The sequence below is a fragment of the Chiloscyllium punctatum genome, chromosome 40, assembly GCF_047496795.1.
Source record: "Chiloscyllium punctatum isolate Juve2018m chromosome 40, sChiPun1.3, whole genome shotgun sequence".
Lineage (NCBI taxonomy): Eukaryota > Metazoa > Chordata > Chondrichthyes > Orectolobiformes > Hemiscylliidae > Chiloscyllium > Chiloscyllium punctatum.
Window position 1 is genome coordinate 22,574,510 of NC_092778.1, and position 16,628 is coordinate 22,591,137.

At 40.7% G+C, this 16,628-nt stretch overlaps 1 protein-coding gene across 4 annotated transcripts in view; it reads right to left on the reverse strand.

The window, feature by feature from the left end:
* Window positions 1-16,628, reverse strand: part of pigq (phosphatidylinositol glycan anchor biosynthesis, class Q) — a 61,916-nt gene that overhangs the window by 38,049 nt on the left and 7,239 nt on the right. For all 4 annotated transcript variants that reach the window (XM_072559477.1, XM_072559475.1, XM_072559474.1 and 1 more), the window contains exons 2-6: window positions 15,365-16,084; window positions 7,229-7,360; window positions 4,675-4,795; window positions 3,634-3,760; window positions 2,946-3,099 (exon numbers count right to left, since the gene is read on the reverse strand). In XM_072559477.1, coding sequence (XP_072415578.1) covers window positions 2,946-3,099; window positions 3,634-3,760; window positions 4,675-4,795; window positions 7,229-7,360; window positions 15,365-16,053 — 1,223 coding nt within the window. In that variant the 5' untranslated portion in view covers window positions 16,054-16,084. The remainder of the gene's footprint in view (window positions 1-2,945; window positions 3,100-3,633; window positions 3,761-4,674; window positions 4,796-7,228; window positions 7,361-15,364; window positions 16,085-16,628) is intronic.

Genomic DNA, 16,628 nt, shown 5'->3' on the forward strand with positions numbered 1-16,628 from the left:
TACAGAAAATTGGGGAAGATACTAAATGAATATTTTGCATCAGTATTTACTGTAGAAAAGGATATGGAAGATATAGACTGTAGGGAAGGAGATGGTGACATCTTGCAAAATGTCCAGATTACAGAGGAGGAAGTGCTGGATGTCTTGAAATGTTTAAAAGGGGATAAATCCCCAGGACCTGATCAGGTGTACCCAAGAACTCTGTGGGAAGCTAGAGAAGTGATTGCTGAGCCTCTTGCTGAGATATTTGTATCATCGATAGTCACAGGTGAGGTGCCAGAAGACTGGAGGTTGGCAAACGTGGTGCCACTGTTTAAGAAGGGTGGTAAAGACAAGCCAAGGAACTATAGACTTGTGAGCCTGACCTCGGTGGTGGGCAAGTTGTTGGAGGGAATCCTGAGGGACAGGATGTGCATGTATTTGGACAGGCAAGGACTGATTCGCGATAGTCAACACTGCTTTGTGTGTGGGAACATGTCTCACAAACCTGATTGAGTTTTTTGAAGAAGTAACAAAAAAGATTGATGAGGGCAGAGCAGTAGATGTGATCTATATGGACTTCAGTAAGGCGTTCGACAAGGTTCCCCATGGGAGACTGATTAGCAAGCTTCGATATCATGGAATACAAGGAGAACTAGCCATTTGGATACAGAACTGGCTCAAAGGTAGAAGACAGAGGGTGGTGGTGGAGGGTTGTTTTTCAGACTGGAGGCCTGTGACTAGTGGAGTGCCACAAGGATCAGTGCTGGGCCCTCTACTTTTGTCATTTGGATGCGAGCATAAGAGGTACAGTTAGTAAGTTTGCAGATGACACCAAAATTGGAGGTGTAGTGGACAGTGAAGTGGGTTACCTCAGATTACAACAGGATCTGGACCAGATGGGCCAATGGGCTGAGAAATGGCAGATGGAGTTTAGTTCAGATAAATGCGAGGTGCTGCATTTTGGGAAAGCAAGTCTTAGCAGGACTTATACACTTAATGGTAAGGTCCTAGGGAGTGTTGCTGAACAAAGAGACCTTGAAGTGCAGTTTCATAGCTCCTTGAAAGTGGAGTCGCAGGTAGATAGGATAGTGAAGAAGACATTTGGCATGATTTCCTTTATTAGTCAGAGTATTGAGTACAGGAGTTGGGAGGTCATGTTGCGGCTGTACAGGATATTGGTTAGGCCACTGTTGGAATATTGCATGCAATTCTGGTCTCCTTCCTATCGGAAAGATGTTGTGAAACTTGAAAGGGCTCAGAAAAGACTTACAAGGATGTTGACAGGGTTGGAGGATCTAAGCTATAGGGAGAGGCTGAACAGGCTGGGGCTGTTTTCCCTGGAGCGTCGGAGGCTGAGGGGTGATCTTATAGAGGTTTACAAAATTATGAGGGGCATGGCTAGGATAAATAGACAAAGGTTTTTTTTCCCGGGGGTTGGGGTGTCCAGAGGTAGAGGGCATAGGTTTAGGGTGAGAGGGGAAAGATATAAGAGACCTAAGGGGCAACTTTTTCACGCAGAGGGTAGTACGTGTATGGAATGAGCTGCCAGAGGATGCAGTGGAGGCTGGTACAATTGCAACATTTAAGAGGCATTTGGATGGGTATATGAATAGGAAGGGATTGGAGGGATATGGGCCGGGTGCTGGCAGGTGGGACTAGATTGGGTTGGGATATCTGGTCAGCATGGACGGGTTGGACCGAAGGGTCTGTTTCCATGCTGTACATCTCTATGACTCTATGGCTCTATCTGCAGTCCTCACTTTTGCCATATAAATTTAGTAGCTACCAGAACAGGTCAGAGGCTAGGGGTTCTGCAGCGAGTAACTCACTTCCTGACTTGCTACATCCTGTCAACAATTGACAAGGCACAAGTCAGGAGTGTCATGGAATACGCCCCAGTTGTCTGGATAAGTTCAACTCCAACATCACTCAAGGTGCTTGACCAGTATTGCATACATCCCACCTTCAGCATTCACTCCCTCCATCACTGATACACAAGGGCAGCAGCCTGCACCATTTACAAGATGCACTATAGAAACTCACCAAAACTCCTTTGAGAAAGGCTTTCAAATCTGTGATCTCTACACTCTAGAAAGACAAGGGCAACACGTTCCTGCAAGTTTTTCCTCCCAAGGCCACTCACCATCCTGACTGGGAACTATCCCTTACTGTTGCTGGGGTCCAAATCCTGGAATTTCTTTTCTAACAGCACTGTGGGTCCAAGGACAGTAGCATCACCCTCTCAAGAATAATTGGGATGGGTGATAAGTGCATATGTATAGTGATGTCCGCAACACATCAATAAATAAAAAAAAACAAATGTTCCTGGAGTGAAACATCAGTCAACTTCTGAATCAGAAGTTAAACTGCTATTCTGAGCATGGTTCAGACCTTGAGGAGATTTTGTGTTACACAGACTTATGTTTGCTGATTCTTATAGTCAAACCTGAGCTGTAGAAGGCAAGCTACTATGTTGGAAAAAACAAAATAATGAATGGTTTTCTGGTTCAAAATGTCTTGTCTTTTTTAAACCTTCAATTATTTTGTTGCTAGTCAGTCATGTTTTGCTGGCCCCCGGTGAAATGTTTTTTAAATTTACTCATGGAATGAGTCGTCACTGACTAGGCCAGCATTTATTGCCCATCCCTAATTGTCCAGAGGGCAGTTAAGGGTCAAACACACTGCTGTGGGTCTGGAGTCACATGTAGACCAAACCACGTAAGGATGGCAATTTCCTTCCCTTAAGGCCATTAGTCAGCCAGATGGGTTTTTCTGACAATCGACAATGGGTTCATGGTCATCATTAGACTCTTAATTCCAGATGTTTTTCTATTGAACTCAAATTCCACAGTAAACTATAGGTGGATTCGAATCTGGCTCCCCGGAACGTTATGCAAGTGCCTGGATTAACAGTTCAGCAATAATACCACTAGGCTATCGCCTCACTGATGTTGACATCTTACCTGGCCCCATATACATAAAAGCAGTAGATGTGAAAAGTCAGCAGAGCAATGATGTCTGAAACAACGGACAAAGCAACAGTCAAGCCAAGACATGCTGCTAATCCAACGTACCACAGGATCATCTCAATAAATGGAGACGTCAAATGGATATAACCTATGGAATAAATACACAATGAACTGATGTTGTCACTAATAACAAGAAACTTGACAAAGATTCTGCACAAACACAAAGCAAGCAATGCTGGATGGCAATTACGAAGCAATACTCTCACTATTAGAGCTTTCTCTGTAACCAGTATCTGTACTACAGATCATAATTAGAGTATAGATAAGGTGAATGGCAGGTATCTTTTCCCTATTATCAGGGATTTCAAGACTTGGGGGCATATGTTTAAGGTGAGAGGAGAAAGATTTAAAAAGGACATGAGGCGCAACTTTTTTTTTACACAGAATGGTTTGTATGCAGAATGAACTTCCAGAGGAAGTGGTGGATGCAGGTACAGTTACAACATTTAAAAGACATTTGGATAAGTTCATGAATAAGAAATGTTTGGAGGGATATAGACCAAGCGGAGGCAGATGGGACTAGTTTAATTTAAGATTATGGTTGGCATGGACTCGTTGGACCAAAGGGTCCGTTTCTGTGCTGTGTGGCTCTATGTCTCTACTGCAGCAGAGAATTACTTACTTATCCAAAGGTGTATGTGATACAGGAAAAAACGTCCCAGCACTTCGTCAAGTGCTTTGTTCATCTTTAAACCAGCAGGAGCTCCCATTAGCCACTCTAGCAGTTCCTGCAATTCCTTGGCAACGTGCTGTTATCATAGAAATATCTTTAATGTCATAACTTCATAGATTCGGCAGGATAACACTCACCAGACTTAGATTTCACATTACATGTAGTGGAACTCCAACCTAATGAAACCATATTTAAAAAGCGATCACAGACAATCTGGATAGGATTTAGCACATATAGTCAATATTTTCACTAAAGGTTTTGCGATATTATAACAATAAATATTAACTGACTGGTGAATAGTCCGAGGTTTGATGCACTATTTATTCGATTGATACTATTTGAGATCAGTGACTGTAGCTGCATTGGCAAGGAAATTTAGTTTCAAACCACTACTTCAATTTAACTTTAAAGTGTAGTCTAACACACTATGAGATGATAAATGACATATTGAACATTTTTCACAAAATTCATATGCTGCCTTTGTCCATGTCTACAATCTCTTTAAAAGTGCTCTTCATTGCCCATTGCTGTCCACTGTTTATGAATACGTAGAATCAGCCCAAGCTGCTAAAACGTCTCTTACTCTGGTCACATAGTATAAACTGGTCAATTCTATAAACCAGGCCAAAGTGAGTACTACAGATGCAGGAAATTAGAGTCAAGTGTGTGATGCTGGAAAAGCACAGCAGGTCAGGAGGCATCCGAGGCGCAGGAAAATCAACGTTTCGGGCAAAAGCCCTTCATCAGGAATTCTATAAATCAGTCTCATCTAGGTATATTCTTTGATAGTGCAGAAATCACGTTTCATGTAACCTGAGCTCAATTAAGCCAGCAAAGATCAGAGTGAAGATGGATGTTTCCTGCTGAGCCAGTGAAGATCACACAGCAAAGGCTCATAAATTAAAACCCAGAAAATGACAAAAAAGTGACAAAGTTTCTCGCAATAGTTTATGCTTTTTTCAAAAGATTAAGAGATTTAAAATTTCTTACATCAGCAACTGGAACAAGGGCATCTGCTAGCTGGCCAATACGATTCTTCTGATAAAGCCAGGAGATCAACAACAATCCAAGAGCCACATCAATTAGGAATGAAACAAAGAGGTTGGCTTTTCTGGAAGGAAACAAAATGTTTTCTGGAATACATCAAATGCTGACTTATCAAAAGGTAATTTGGAGAATTTTGGTGAGTACTCGATGATGTTTTGTTCCTCAGCATCCAGAGAGAGACACACACTTGAAGATTCCTGTAACATTATCGCGTCTGTACTGAGTTAGCTGATCTCCACTTTGGTGTCAATTGAGGTACTTCAATTGGTTCCAGTACTCCAAGGTCAGAGCAGAGGGAAGAAATAAGGGGCATGGGTGTGGTTTGGGAGAGGCGGCCCACGATCCACCATTGACTGCTTCAGTTCTTCTGTTGCTGAGGGTCCTCCTTTCCTACAATTTACCCTGTGTAAACGTAAGCACATCTTGTCTGCTATATGTCTCAAATCTCATACCGAATCTCATTCACTCAGCATGCATGGGGCTCACTGACCAACACTGGCTCAGTTAAACAACACAACTTAAAATTTTCATCCTTGTTCCAACTCACTCCATTGTCTTGCTCCTCCCCATCTCTAATATCTGTGACCTTTTGAGATATCTGAACTCCTATACTTTTCTAATCTTGAGCATTCATAAAGCTCAAGCATTGATGGCTTTGGACTGCAATTGCCTAGGCCCTTAGTTCTGGAATGATGTAACTAAACCTTTCTGTCTCCCTATATTGTTTCCCCTTTTAAGAGGCTGCCCACAAAGTTGGATCTTCTCCTATAATATCTCATGTGGTGTGGAGTGGTGTGCTGTCGTACTTTATTTTAAAATGCCAGTGTGAAATGCTTTGTAATTCTTCATTATATTAAGGATGAGAAATAAGTACAAATTGTTTTGGGTGCAATGAGCATTGACCCATGTTGAAAAGTGCTTGTGTGTAGATGTCATGAAAGGTAGGTCTATGCTTGACTGCAGTGCCCTCACAGTACAACAGCTGAACTACCACTGTCCAAATTCACACCTGAAGAATGATCACTTGAGAAAGTAAAGGGATAACTGTTAGATATGGAATGATACCTCAGCAGATGTTAGCAGCTCTAAAGGAGAGAATGCAAGCAACAAAATAGTGTGCAAAGTCTGCTTCAAGATTGTAAAATAGCATTTATAATATTTTATCAGAGCCAAATTTATCCTGATGAACACCTGCAAATTTTGAAGATCTCAAGTGAAAAGAACTGCAGCCAATTAAATCTTTCTTGATAATTGTACCACCTTGGTTCGGATATTATAAGATTTGCCATATCAGAACTAAGATGGTACAATTATCAATGAATTGACAAAAAGATCTACTGCCTCTATGTGCTTTTTGTAATGTAGAGGCTAGCACTTTAAATAGGGTCTAACCAAACTTCTAGACAAAGGTTTAATGTAATTTTTTTGCTTTTGAACTCCATTCGTCTAGAACTGAATCTCTACACTTTGTTTACATTTTACAGGATTTCATTAATCTGCACCATTACATTTATTGAATTGGAAACTGTAAGTGCCCTTATACTTCCCCTGTATCCTATTTGGGCTCTCAGCTTCCAAAAAGTAGATGACCCTTTTATTTCTCCTACCAAAATATACCGCTTCACTCATACCTATCCTGCTAACAAGTCTGTTCTGCAACTTGGCTAAATAATCGCTTCTTATTCTGTGACACTCTTCTGTATTAACGATTTATACTTGGCTTCTGGCAATTATTATGTAATTTATTATGTTTTTTTAAAGAATAAACAAGTGCGATCACAACATCAATTTCTGTAGAACGTCATTTCAGATCTTCTGCCTGTCTAAGTAACCATATTTAAAATGACCTTTGTTTTCTGTTGTAACCAGGGTGCAATCCATTACATTGCTTATCACAAATTGCCCTCATGGTCTGACTGTAGTCATAATTGTACTAGACCTGCCCGAAAACACAACACTGCAAATTTAATAATTCCCCAACAAACATGGTAGTTTTAACTTTCAAATTTCTGAAGTCAATGACTTTTGTGGCTAACAGGAACAGGTTGCTTTGATTTGACATAGAAGATCAATAGCAAGAACATAAACTGTGAAATGTCAAGCTATGAACAAATGCCTTAAGACTAATTTTTACACAAACATGTTGGTAGGACACGTAGATACCTAACAAAACATTAGTAAACTAATTACAAATAACTTAAAATTGACTTTTTTTTAATCAGAGTATTGAAAACTGATGTGGTTTCTTTCTTCTGGAGTTCGTAAATCACCGACACAAATTTGCAAACTATCATCCACAGTTGGAGAAAGGAATGTACTTCAAATGATAAAGACTGTGACTTTAATTGGTTTGCCGTCCTAGTGTGCCACCCTAACTGGAAATATAGTTGCCATTTTACATCAATAAATGCAAGTGGACAGATGTCACTTTTTGTTTTCAGGTCAAGGTTAGATATTACATTTATCCATTAAGACAAAAATACCAAATCTACTGTACCTCATAAACTCCATGTGATTCTGTGCTTTTGTAGTTGTTGTGATAGTTTGCAAGTGATCCAAGCGGTGTGCAAGCTGCACACAGGTTGAGAGTTTACTCCATAAAAAACACAGGGGCCACATATTCAACACTCTACAGCAAAAGGACAAAAAGAACATACTTTAACCTCTTATATATAAAACGTAAACACAGGCTGGTACATTATGCATAAAAATGTTGAGCTGTCCTTGAAATGTCAAAAATTGGAAGAATATTTCATAACTACAGCTGTGAGTTTTGAATCTAATTTTTAAAAAGTGATTTAAACTGTGTAGCCATTGTACAAAATAATTTATTTACCTCTACAAGAAGTGCAAAGATTGTATTCCTGTGTTATCACGGTTTTAGAGATAAACGGCCCATATTTTGCTTGAACAGGGTACCTACTATTTAGGCTTGTATATACATCTATTGGTTTTCTTTTTAGGTGCACATAGCATTGGAAATGCGAACAGTACCAATGCTGCAAGGGAAACAGAGCATCTTGGTGAACACTGGGGTGTATCAGTGTGAGAAATGTTTGCCTCTTTAAGGGTCAAACAGAAAAGTTCCAGTAATAGTCCGTAGTGTCAACTACCACAGAAGTGTGTCATAACATATCCGAACAGGTTGATTAAAAAAAGGATTAGGTTCTGCCGCTTCTGGGTTGGCAATTTGTTAATTGCTAACTGGGTGATTGGATAACTTTGTGGTGATGCCAGGCAGATCAGAGGACCTTCTTGTGGGCACATTTAAAGTAACTATCAACAGGTCCTGCCAGTGGATCGTGGAGGGGAAGGTAACTCCCAACTGCCTGCGATGGTCCCACGGATACATGGGTGTCCTTGAAGAGGAACCATGTGGTGTTCACCAGTACATGAGGTTTGCAGAGATAATTGGACACCATGGGGGTGGAAGCGTCATCTCCAGTACAGATTGATTTAGACCCCTCCTTTATTTCCTTCCCTTTTATTTGATTTTATAATTTCATTGCCCCGGTGGATTGTCTGTAATTTTCTTAATTGAATGTTTTGTTCAATTGGTGGTAAAACTGTTTGAAAAGAGTTGAATTCTGGGGCTTTTGTGGCGCAGTGGTGGTATTCCTACCTTGAGATCAGAAGGTTTTGGCTTCAACTCCCACCTGCTTCAGAGTATGCCATTTTGTGCCTGAACTGTTTGATTAAAAATACTCAAGAGCTGGGTTCTGAAATTTGGTTGTGTGTTTACTTTATACACAAAACAAAAGCTGGGTTCTTCCTCAGATGTGTGTGGGCTTCTAGATTGTTGGAAACTAGTGTTGTGGTTAAACTATAGATTTAAACTAAAACCATTGTATATTTCTAAAAAGTCATTTGTTACCTAATTTAATTGGACACTTCTTAACTAATGCATTTGAAGGGCTGAAAAATAAAAGGGATGAAGGATTGAGAATGAACTAATTCACTCCAATTCAAATTCCATCTCCAAGCTGGTACAGAAAGAAAAACAGCAAAGGTAAGAAAGATTAAACAAAGCAAGAGTCAGAAAGGAAATGTTTTTCATAAAAACAAATATGAAACTGTAATAATCTTCAACAACAGTTTGTATCCTAAAGGAATGTGACACTGTATTCTCAATTGTTCCCAGTCTGAGCAAAGTTGATTGGCAATCATAAGCAATGATTACATTGTCAATTAGTTAATACAGAATTTGAGAATTGCTTGAAAAAAACACATTTTATTGAAGCTTTTAATCTTTCACTTATGAAGACAATTTGCAAGAATACCCACTTAACGGGAAAACCAAGTATACTTTATATCACAGTATAAATGTTAGTTTTCCCCTTAAATGGATAACCTTGTGAATTGTTCTGATGAACGCAAGATGAAAAACTTCAATAAAATTTCTTTTTTCATCAATATTCAGACACTGGGTCATGGAGGCGACTGTAACGATCACATGGTTAAAAGGATATTTAATTACTAGACCTAGCTTTCTGTGGCAAAATTCACATTCAATGCAGCAAATTCATGAAAATATGGATGGGAGATGCTGCTTCTGCAAAATTAATCAGTACGAATCAGTCAATATATGGTCACTTACAAATTCATGTACAAAGAGTCATAGAAATTTGGAATTCTCTTCTGCAAATGATAAGTGATGCTACATTAATTGTTCATTTTAAAAGTGAGACTGATAAAGGTTTGCCAGCCATATGGGACAAATGCCAACATTCACAGTTAGGTTGCAGATTGGCCGTGATCTCACTGAATGATGGAACAGGTTCAAGGAGTTAAAGTTCCTATCCACCACACCAGTTTCTAACCCACACAAGTACCATACTGGTTTTGATTTGCTCTTCTGCGGACTGTTTCAATTGCAGGAGTCTGCAGAGAATAAGTCAACATTGCCAGATAATGCAGTACAACCACCTGAATGGTTAGAAATGTGCACTTTCTTCATTAGCAGTATGTTGTGAGAGGGAGAATGACGCAATTAGAAATTGGGGGTACAGTTTCATCATATATTGAACTTTCAGTAAACTTGGTTGCCGTCAATATGTCAACATTTTATCACAGCTCCAAGCTCAAATCTCATCTGCTTGGCTGATGTACGGGTCCCCAACTTTTGAGACAAAGGTTCCTTTTAGCAGCCATTCTTCCGTACACCAGAGATATTTATCTATTTTGATTAGGTGTATTCACCTTTTACTGCAAGGTATAACTGAGTATGTTTAAGGTTGAGGTTGATAGATTTCAAAACATTAAAAACATCCAAGGGCATGGAGTTAATGCAGGAAATAGATGATCAAACATGGGTAGCACAGTGGCTCAGCAGTTAGCACTGCTGCCTCACAGCACCAGGGACCTGGGTTCGATTCCACCCTTGGGTGACTCTCTGCAAGCTCTCCCTGAGTCTGTGTGGGTTTCCTCTGGGGGGGGGTCTGGTTTCCTCCCAGAGTCCAAAGATGTGCAATTAGGTGGAATGACCATGTGTTGTGTGGGCAAGATGGCTTAGCTTTGGTAATTGCAGGATTATGAAGATAGGATAGAGGTGGTGTGATGTAGGGCTGAATGACTTTCACTTATACTGTATGTATTTCGTGTTTTCAGTGAACAATGAAGCAAGCTCATTGGCCTACTCTAATGATCTCATATTATGTATAGAATAGTTTCAAGTCCAACTTTTTCAGAAAATAAGTATGATTTAAATATTCCACGTTTTTATGAAAACTCTGTGACCAATTTGGCCAGAAGAGATAAATGTAAATTTTATACAATGTACTTCTGCCAAGTTCAATGTTCCTGCTAGGCTGTGCAGCAGTCTAACAGTTATTGTACAGGCCTTGTTATGTGACAAATAACAGGGATGTGTGGCCACACAATAATATTTTAAGGCACTGCACACTGAAAAAGTAGGTCGCTCACAACAACAATTCTCCTGTGGAACAAGATAAGCAGCAGTCATTTCGCCAGGTCAAATATGAAATTGCTGGTCCTCACCAGCAGCAACTTCACAAGGCCATTACAAATTGGAGCAGTCGGCCATTTGACTCTTTCAGCCTGCCTGCCATTCAGTAAGATCATGGCTGATCTAATGTGGCCTTAACTCCACTTTCATGCCTGTCTCTTATAACCATACATTCCTTGGGGTTATAGAGAGTCAGAGAGATGTCCAACTCATCCATGCCAACCAGATATCCTAACCTAATCTAGTCCCATTTGACAGCCCTTGGCCCATATCTATCTAACCCTTCCTATTCATATACCCATCCAGCTGCCTTTTAAATGTTGTGACTGTACCAGCCTCCACCACTTCCTCGAGCAGTTCATTCCATACACATACCACCCTCTGTGTTAAAAAGTTGCCCCTTAGGTCCCTTTTATATCTTCCCCTCTCACCCTAAACCTATGGCCTCTAGTTCTGGACTCCCCCACCCCAGGGAAAAGACCTTGTCTATTTAGCCTATCTGTGCCCCTCATGATTTTATAAACCTCTATAAGGTCACCCCTCAGCCTCCGACACTGCAGGGAAAACAGCCCCAGCCTATTCAGCCTCTCCCTATAGCTCAAATCTTCCAACCCTGGCAACATCCTTGTAAATCCTTTCTGAACCCTTTCAGGTTTCACAACCTTCCGATAGGAAGGAGACCAGAATTGCATACAATATTCCAAAAATGGCCTAACCAATGCCCTGTCCTGCAACACGACCTCCCAACTCCTGTACTCAATACTCTGACCAATAAAGGAAAGCATACCAAATATGTTCTTCACTATCCTATCTACCTGCAACTCTACTTTCAAGGAGCTATGAACCTGCACTCCAAGGTCTTTTTGTTCAGCAACACTGCCAAGGACCTTACTATTAAGTGTATAAGTCCTGCTAAGATTTGCTTTCCCAAAATGCAGCACCTCGCATTTATCTAAATTAAACTCCATCTGCCACTTCTCGGCCCATTGGCCCATCTGATCAAGATCCGGTTGAATTCTGAGGTAACTTTTTTCGCTGTCATTACTAGTCCAATTTTGGTGTCACCTGCAAACTTACTAACTATATCTCCTATGTTCATATCCAAATCATTTATATTAATGATGAAAGGTAGTGGACCCAGCACTGATACTTGTGGCATTCCACTGATCACAGGCCTCCAGTCTGAAAAACAACCCTCTCTGTCTTCTACCTTTGAACCAGTTCTGTATCCAAATGGTTAGTTCTTCCTGTATTCCATGAGATCTAACCTCGTAACCAGTCTCCTATGGGGAACCTTGTTGAACACCTTACTGACGTCCATATAGATCATGTCAACTGGTCTGCCCTCATCAATCCTGTTTGTTACTGTTTCAAAAAACTCAGTTGAGTTTGTGAGACATGATTTCCCATACACAAAGCCATGCTGACTGTCCCTAATCAGTCCCTGCCTTTCCAAATACATGTAATTCCTGTCCCTCAGGATTCCCTCCAACAACTTGACCACCACTGATGTCAGGCAAACTGGTCTATAGTTCCCTGGCTTGTCCTTACCACCTTTCTTAAATAGTGGAACCACGTTAGCCAGCCTCTAGCCTTCTGGCATCTCACCTGTGACTAGCGATGATACAAATATCTCAGCAAAGGGCCCAGCAATCACTTCCCGAGCTTCCCACAGAATTCTAGGGTACCCCTGATCATGTCCTGGGGATTTATCCATCTTTATGTGTTTCAAGACTTCCAGCACTTCCTCCTCTGTAATACAGACTTTTTTCAAGATCCTACCATCTATTTCCCCACATTCTATATCTTCCATGTCCTTCTTCACAGTAAACACTGATGCAAAACACTCATTTAGTACCTCCCCCATCTCCACACAAAGGCTGCCTTGCTGATCTTTGAGGGACCCTATTCTCTCCCTAGTTACCCTTTTGTCCTTAATGTATTTACAAAAACCCTTTCGATTCTCCTTAACATTATTTGCCAAAGTTATCTCAAATCCCCTTTTTACCCTCCTGATATCCCTCTTAAGTATACTCCTACTGCCTTTATTCTCTAAGGATTAACTCACTCTCTCCTGACGATGCCTAACATATGCTTCCTTCTTTTTCTTAGCCAAACCCTCAATTTCTCGACTCATCCAGCATTCCCTACACCTACCAGCCTTTCCTTTCACCCGAACAGGAACACACTGTCTCTGGACACTCGTTATTTCATTTCTGAAGGTTTCCCATTTTCCAGCCGTTCCTTTACCTGAGAACATCTGCCTCCAATCAGCTTTCGAAAGTTCTTGCCTAATATCGTCAAAATTAGCCTTCCTCCAATTTAGAACTTCAACTTTTAGATCTGGTCTAGCCTTCTCCATCACTATTTTAAAACTAATACAATTATGGTCGCAGGACCAAAGTACTCCCCCATTGACACCTCAATCACCTGTCCTGCCTTATTTCCCAAATTTTGCACCTTCTCTAGTAGGTACATCCACAAACTGACTCGGAACATTTTCTTGTACTTTCTTAACAAAGTCCTCTCCATCTAAACCCTTAACACTACGGCAGTCCCAGTCTACATTTGGAAAGTTAGAATCCCCTACCATAAACACTATTATTCTTAATGGGATGGGTGATGGACTTTCAGGGGAATGTAGCACGAGCAGCCAAGTTACTGGCATCAAGACTGGCTCTAATGTAATGAGGGGTACATCGGGTTCCAAGCGATTGATTGTGTTAGGAGACTCTCTAGTCAGGCATACAGACAGATGTTTCTGCGGCCAGCAGCGAAAAATCAGAATTGTGTGTTACCTCCCTGGTGCCAGGATCAAGGATATCTCAGAGAGGGTGCAGAATGTTCTCAAAGGGGAGAGGGACCAGAAGGAGGTCATTATACACATTGGTACGACATAGGAAGGGAAAAGGATGAGATTCTGAAGGGGTTGATCAGAAATCTGTCTAACTCAGCCTTAACTATAGTAATGACCAAGCCTCCACTCCTCTGAGAAAGTAACAGACCATCCACTAACAGACCCACTATTGAAGAAATTCCTCCTAGTCTCTGATTTAGGTGTGGAACTTTATTCCAAAACCAAACCTCCTGGTTCTGGAATGTCCCCACAGGGTGGATGCTGAGAAGCTATTCCCCCTTATCTAGCCTCTTCAGGATCTTGTATCTTTTTGACAATTGACAACTCAACTAACATAGGCCCAACCTGTTTGTTTAACTTCCCTTGTACTTATAGCACAGCTCCTGTTAAAACCCCTGGAGGTGAGAGGCTACAGAGAGTGGGAGACTTAATATGTCCCACGTTTTGTGTTTTTAATCTTTAAACTCGTTTCAGAAAAAACTGTTGTAATCTTGTCAATAACAGCTATTGATTAGGGACAGCACAGGTTGAATGCTAAGCGAAACCGCCATCTTTTTTTTTCAAAGAGCTATGGAGAAGGCCTGGAAATTGGGACTAACTGGGTAGCTCTTTCAGGAACTGTTACAGACATGATGGATCAAATGGCCTCCTTCTGCGCTGTAAAATTCTATATTTCAAACACCGAACCTTGTATTTCTCTCCCTCTAAAATTTCCTAATTTTTTTAATGCAGTACCCTCTAAAACAAAAAGTTTAAAAGAAAACATGAAAATTGCCTTTATGTAAGAGAACCATATTTGCATTCAAGGTTATTTGAGATTAAAAAAAGATTGACAGATGCTCTACAAGGTTTTGTGTTTTTTGAAACCTTCATGGTGGAACAGACGGTAAAGGCAGCAAATAGTGATAGGATTTGAATACAGGAGCAGGGATGTCATCACAATTATGCACAGCCTGGTGAGATCACACCTGGAGCAATGTGGGCAGTTTTGGTCTCCTTGTCTGAGGAAGGATGCTCTGGCTATGGAGAGAGTGGAACAAAGGTTTATCAGATAGACTCCTGATACAGCAGGACTGACATATGAACAGACGGGACAGGTTAGAATTATGGGCCAAGAGCAGGCAGTGGGAGTAGCTTCCTTGGGATAACATTCAGCATGGAGTGGTTGGATCGAATGGTCTGTATGCCTCTATAATTCTGTATTCACTAGACTTTAAAAGAATGAAGGAGCTCTCATAGAAATCTAGAGAATTCTAACAGAAATAGATAGGGTAAACGCACCACAACGCAAGGATACAGGCTAGGCCAGAGGTAAAGAGAAACATCATCATTCCAGAGAGTGGCGAAACTCTGGAATTTTCTGCCACAGAAAGCCATTAAGGCCAAATTTCCAGTAGTTAGATACAATTCTTTGTGCTAAAGGGATCAAAGGGTATAGGGAGAAAGCAGGAATAAGGTACTGACTAGGAAGGTCAACCATAATAATACTGAATGGCAGAGCAGGGTTGAAAGGCCAAGTAGCTGCCTCCTCCTTTTTGTGTCTACAGCATGTACTGATGACTCCAGGTTCACATATTGAAGTAGGAACTGACATTCATCACTTATCCCTAAATTCAAGTTAAATAGAAGTATGGAAAGTGGACTGTGTTAGCATACCCTTCACCTGCAGCTGTCCTGCAAGGTATTCACTGAAAAATCAAGTCCTAAGTGAAAGAGTTTAAATAAGGAACAATAAGCTTCTAAGAGGTCTACTTGACAAACTCTCTTAACATCGAACTACACATTTGGGTGTTTTCTCCAATATTAGTTACCTGCTTTTGCAGACACTGGATATAAAAGACAGCAGGAAGGAAAATATCACACACACAGGTACTGATGCTTGTTTCACAAGTTCCACAACGACACTAGCTTCTCTCCCTTCTGACTGCCAATGAGTAAACTTAATCACTGTTTCATCATATTTATCAATCACAAAAAATGACTCGCATTTAGCCACAGTATCAAATACTGTGGCAAAGTCTGAGGCAAAAACTTCTGACATCACTCCAGCATGATCATCATCTTCGGGAATTGTAATGTCCAAAGGATGCAATTTTGACAGCATAACCTTGCGTTGATCATAGTAGATTAAGATAACATTTTTCTTGTTGTTCTTGTTGCCTTTTTGAACCACGTGATAGTCAAAAACTGACTTTCTTTCTTTCCCCTGTGTCAACTGGAACCACAGATCATGGGGAAAGATGGAACTCAGGTCTTCCAGAAACTGGCTGAGGTCTTCTTTCGCCCGAGAGTCATAGCCGTTCCAGGACCCGAGCACAGAAACTTCTACGTTAGTTAGAGCTCTGATCTGCTCAAGGCACTGTTTCACCTGGCCAGGGATGAAAGGATAGTGAAAGATTGCCAGGATAACTGCAGCATTCTGCTCTGGAATCCAACGACCTATTAGGAGACCACTTTCTGCTTCAGAACAGCAACTTGGAAAAAATATTTTGATAACCATGTTATACCTTCATAGGTTCCTGGCTCTGCATCTGTAATAAAAAAGAAAGTCTGAGATAGTCGCTGAAGCTGCTGTATCTGAAACAATGACCTTTCACGAAAGACTTGGGAGTATGATATTAATTATTTGGTTGAATACACTTTGCTATAGATAACAATTAATACAAATGAAATGGACCATTTTCGTTTCAGCTTCATTTGTTGATGTGGCATCATCAATACAGACTGATCAACCTCAGCAATATGTTTGACTCTTGCCCTTGAGCCAAGTGGTTTGCCATGCCATTACTGTGGGCCTGACTCAAGGCTGGGTTTATATACATAAATGAGGAATAGGCTTGACTGAAAAGTCTCTGCCCATAACACCATATTGAATAATGCGCCAATTTTGCTCCAAAGGTTATTCTAGAAGTGGGGTGAAGACAATTCTTTTCTGAACAATTAAGTATCTCACTCAAGCACTCTCTCTCCCACAATGGGCTTTATTGCTTCAAAGGCTATTATCCATTAAGCCGCTTCATTCATCAAAAGTCTTGTTTCGAAATTCCACTAACATCCTTGCTCCACAAATTATCT